Source organism: Triticum urartu, chromosome 3 (assembly GCF_003073215.2).
Source record: "Triticum urartu cultivar G1812 chromosome 3, Tu2.1, whole genome shotgun sequence".
NCBI lineage: Eukaryota > Viridiplantae > Streptophyta > Magnoliopsida > Poales > Poaceae > Triticum > Triticum urartu.
Window position 1 is genome coordinate 130,394,642 of NC_053024.1, and position 4,637 is coordinate 130,399,278.

Below are 4,637 nucleotides of genomic sequence, written 5' to 3' on the forward strand. Positions count from 1 at the left end.
GTCGGGCCAATGCTCGTCGAGGCCCCTCTCTCTGTCGCCACGTGTGTCGGGAGATCGAGCCGCATCCGATAGTGGCGTGTGTGCGCTTGGTTCGACTGAGAAATGCAGCTGCACTTTCTAGCATTTAGGTTTATTTTGCGGCGCTATTTAGAGGAGGGCATACTACCGTCTGAATCATACATTTGTGCCTGAAACATTCATACATTTGTCAACTTTCTGTTCGCTGTAAAATTTGAATTTAGCTCGATCTCTTTCTAATGCAAAATAGACACCCCCCAAAGATAAAAACAAATTTCAAGATAAAAAACTATTGCGAAGAATCTTAGTGCGCCATGGCAATGTCAAGAAAAACTGTGAATTGAAACATGTCGATGCCGCAATGGCAAGCTGGACGAATCGATTAGGACTGCCACCCATTGCTCGTCACGTAGCATCTCCTCCTCGAGCTCCCTGATGCGCACGCCCCTCCCATGCCTTCCCCCTCCTTCTCCGCGTCTCCGCGGCGGCGGCCTCCAGCGCGGTCTCCAGCGCCCATTGTTCGCCATCACGTAGCACTAGCATCTCCCTCTCGAGCTCCCTGATGCGCGCGTCCGTCGCCACGGTCTGCTCCGTCTTCTCCCGCACTTCCGCCGCGGCAAGCTCGCCGGCCCTCGCAGCGGCCTCGACGGCAGCCTCGGCCTCCTCCGCGTGCCGCTGGGCCTCGTGCATCAGTGCCACGGCCACGTTACGCCGCAGCACCGCCGATTCGAGGGCGCGCTGGAGGGACGCCACGCGCACGTTGACTGCCCAGAGTGCCTCGCCGTCGGAGACCGCCTCCTCGTTGGCATCCCACAGCCGGCGACGGGGCGACTCCGTGCTGTCCGTCTCGTATCCCACGAACGACAGCAGTCTCCTCCAGCACGGACACGCCATTGTTTGCGCAGCCAGGTGCAATTATTCCGAGTTCGAAGGGTTCTTTCGATCCGATCGTGCCAAGGTAGTAGGAAGATAGTAGGAAAAGAGTTAGCGTCCTATTACGGCACGGACCACGTACAAAGAGTACGAATATGACGCGAACCAACGATCACGGCCTTCCAACCGGAGTCGGCCGTGCCTTCAATAAAGGGTGCGATCCCCGCGTCTCCACCTCACCACAACACCAACGCAAATCAGCGCTCCACAACATCCATCGAAGGTAATACACGAGAGACCACGCAGCAAGTCGATCAACGAGAGTTGAAGGCGATGGCGAGCGCGGCAACGTCGAAGAAGGCGGCGAACCGGCTGGTGGTGGAGGAGGCCACCACCAACGACGACAACTCCGTCTGCAACCTCCACCCGGCCACCATGGAGAAGCTCTCCATATTCCAGGGCGACATCGTGCTGCTCAAGGGCAAACGCCGCCACAACACGGTCTGCATGGCACTGGCCGACGACACCTGCGATGGGCACAAGCTCAGGATCAACAAGGTGGCCCGCTCCAACCTGCGCGTGCGCATCACCGATGTCGTGTCCGTGCACCTGTGTCACGACGCCAAGTTCGGCAAGCGCGTGCACATCCTCCCTCTGGACGACACCATCGAGGGCATCACGGGGAACCTCTTCGACGCCTACCTCAAGCCTCACTTCGTGGATGCCTTCCGCCCGGTCCACAAGGGCGACCTCTTCCTCGTGCGTGGCGGCATGCGGAGCGTCGAGTTCAAGGTCATGGAGATCGACCCTGCGGTGGACTACTGCTTCATGGCGCCCGACACGGAGATCTTCTGCGAGGGCGAGCCGGTCAAGCGGGAGGACGAGGAGAGGCTTGACGACGTCGGCTACGACGACGTCGGTGGCATGGGGAAACCGCTGACTCTGATCAGGGAGCTCGTCGAGCTGCCACTCAGGCATCCCCAGATCTTCAAGAGCATTGGCGTCAAGCCTCCCAAGGGCATCCTCCTGTACGGCCCTCCAGGGTCCGGCAAGACGTTGATCGCCCGTGCGGTGGCCAACGAGACCGGGGCCTTCTTCTTCCTTATCAACGGGCCAGAGATAATGTCGAAGATGGCCGGAGAGAGCGAGAGCAACCTGAGGAAGGCCTTCGAGGAGGCCGAGAAGAACGCGCCCTCCATCATCTTCATCGACGAGATCGACTCCATTGCTCCGAACAGGGAGAAGACTCACGGCGAGGTCGAGAGGCGCATCGTCTCCCAGCTGCTGACTCTGATGGACGGCATGAAGGCCCGCGCGCACGTCATCGTCATGGGCGCCACGAACCGTCCCAACAGCATCGACCCTGCCTTGAGGCGCTTCGGGAGGTTCGATCGCGAGATCGACATCGGCGTGCCAGACGAGGTCGGGCGTCTCGAAGTGCTCCGCATCCACACCAAAAACATGAAGCTGGACGAGGACGTCAACCTTGAGGTGGTTGCCAAGGATACGCACGGCTACGTCGGCGCCGACTTGGCCGCGCTCTGCACTGAGGCGGCGCTGCAGTGCATCAGGGAGAAGATGGACGTCATCGACTTAGAGGATGACACCATCGACGCCGAGATCTTGAACTCCATGGCCGTCACCAATGACCACCTTAAGACGGCTCTCGTCAGCACGAACCCGTCTGCGCTACGTGAGACCGTCGTGGAGGTGCCGAACGTCAGCTGGACCGATATCGGCGGCCTCGACGGCGTCAAGAGGGAGCTGCAAGAGACCGTTCAGTACCCGGTCGAGCACCCGGAGAAATTCGAGAAGTTCGGTATGTCGCCATCCAAGGGCGTCCTGTTCTACGGGCCACCAGGCTGCGGCAAGACCTTGCTGGCGAAGGCTATCGCCAACGAGTGCCAGGCCAACTTCATCAGCATCAAAGGGCCAGAGCTGCTCACCATGTGGTTCGGCGAGAGCGAGGCCAACGTGCGCGAGATCTTCGACAAGGCACGTCAGTCTGCGCCGTGCGTGCTGTTCTTCGACGAGCTCGACTCCATCGCTACCCAAAGGGGCGGCAGAGTGGGCGACGCCGGCGGCGCGGCGGACAGGGCCCTGAACCAGCTGCTCACCGAGATGGACGGCATGAACGCCAAGAAGACGGTCTTCATCATCGGCGCCACCAATAGGCCTGACATTATTGACTCGGCATTACTCCGTCCTGGCCGTCTGGACCAACTCATCTACATCCCCTTGCCGGACGAGGCCTCGCGGCATCAAATCTTTAAGGCCTGCCTCAGGAAGTCTCCCGTGGCCAAGGACGTTGACCTCGGTGCTCTCGCAAGGCTCACCGCTGGCTTTAGCGGTGCCGACATCACGGAGATTTGCCAGAGGGCGTGCAAGTACGCCATCAGAGAAGACATTGAAAAGGACATGGAGCGGCAGAGGAAGGGGAAAGACACCATGGAAGTGGACGGCGGGCAGGAAGAGGACGAGGTGGCTGAGATAAAGGCGGCTCACTTCGAGTTGTCGATGAAGTATGCGAGGCGGAGCGTGAGCGACGCCGACATCAGGAAGTACCAGGCCTTTGCGCAGACGCTGCAACAGTCTAGGGGGTTCGGCACTGAGTTCCGCTTTCCGGCGCAGCCACAGGCGGCAGAAGCTGCTGCAGACAACTCCGCGGCAGCTGATGAGGAGGAAGATGATCTGTACAAGTGATCCAGTAAACATTGTTAGAACATGAAGTAGGAGTACCAGAATATTATAGGCTATGTTTTTGTTCTCGTCGATCACTTCTTTCCATGTATGTAATTTTCGTTAGTAAGAATTTATTTACATACATACATTATACAGAAATGCAGTTGACGAAATAAGAAGCTCTTTGTTGTGCTTTCTATTCATTGTAGGCAGGGATAAGACTCTGAAAACTAGACTAAGCCGTGAACTGAACCGTGGATTGCACGCAATTAGCGCGCTTCTCTCTCAACCCCCCTCTCCTCTGCTCCTGCACAAGATGCAGAAGGTCACTGGATATGTCTGACATGTGAGCCTGTAAGAACATGAGTTTCATATTATTGAACCTGTAAGAACTAGAGCTGAAGGCAAATATTTCATGCCGGTGCTTAGCAACTTGTGTCTGATACGTGTGGCTCCCAACAGACTTAGTTGCAGAGAGACGTTTGTTAGCCAACAATGAGTTGTTCTGCGCCACCCTTTTCCTAAGGCCATTTGGTTCTACCCAACTGAATGTCATGTCTGCAGAGGCCGTGGTCTGATCCTCCTTTTCCAGAAAAAAGGAAAAAGAAAACTGAATGTCATACACCCTTCGGGGCGAGGTCTCTGTGGACGCTGTCTCCTCGCCTGTGCGGCCCACTGCCGTGATGCTCGGTTCGTCCGGCTTGTCGTCGCCGGCCGGACAAATGGTCATAGAGGCGAACAAATTCTTACATCGCTTCCTACTTTGGGGAAATTAATTATTGAAAAAGAGCATGGTGGGTTGGAATTTAAGGTTTAACCGTTATCAGTTTCATGAAAATGAAATTGGGGGCCCCGTGCTCTTTTCTCTGAAAACACTAAGGCTTAACTGCTTGTCCAAACAAAGTTTGACTTTCATGCTCTTCCTCCCCTCAAAAAGAAATGCTTTATAAAGATTCAGTCATGAGTTTCGGAAAATGTGTCATGTAATACATTAACTAGTCGTTCTGCAATGTTTTTTTGAGGACGAATGGCAGGTGTTCTGCCTTTGCATTATAGATAGAGAA

At 56.1% G+C, this 4,637-nt stretch overlaps 1 protein-coding gene across 1 annotated transcript; it reads left to right on the forward strand.

Annotated features, from left to right (window-relative positions):
- The first annotated feature begins 1,155 nt into the window (after positions 1-1,155).
- On the forward strand, positions 1,156-3,649 carry LOC125548170 (cell division cycle protein 48 homolog). Its single transcript, XM_048711841.1, has one exon. It carries the CDS (start codon positions 1,225-1,227, stop codon positions 3,592-3,594), a length of 2,370 nt encoding a protein of 789 aa, XP_048567798.1. The 5' UTR covers positions 1,156-1,224; the 3' UTR covers positions 3,595-3,649.
- The last annotated feature ends 988 nt before the right edge of the window (positions 3,650-4,637 follow it).

Coding starts and splice junctions, on each gene's coding strand:
- LOC125548170 (XM_048711841.1), top strand. CDS start 1,225: ATGGCGAGCGCGGCAACGTCGAAGAAGGCGGCGAACCGGCTGGTGGTG.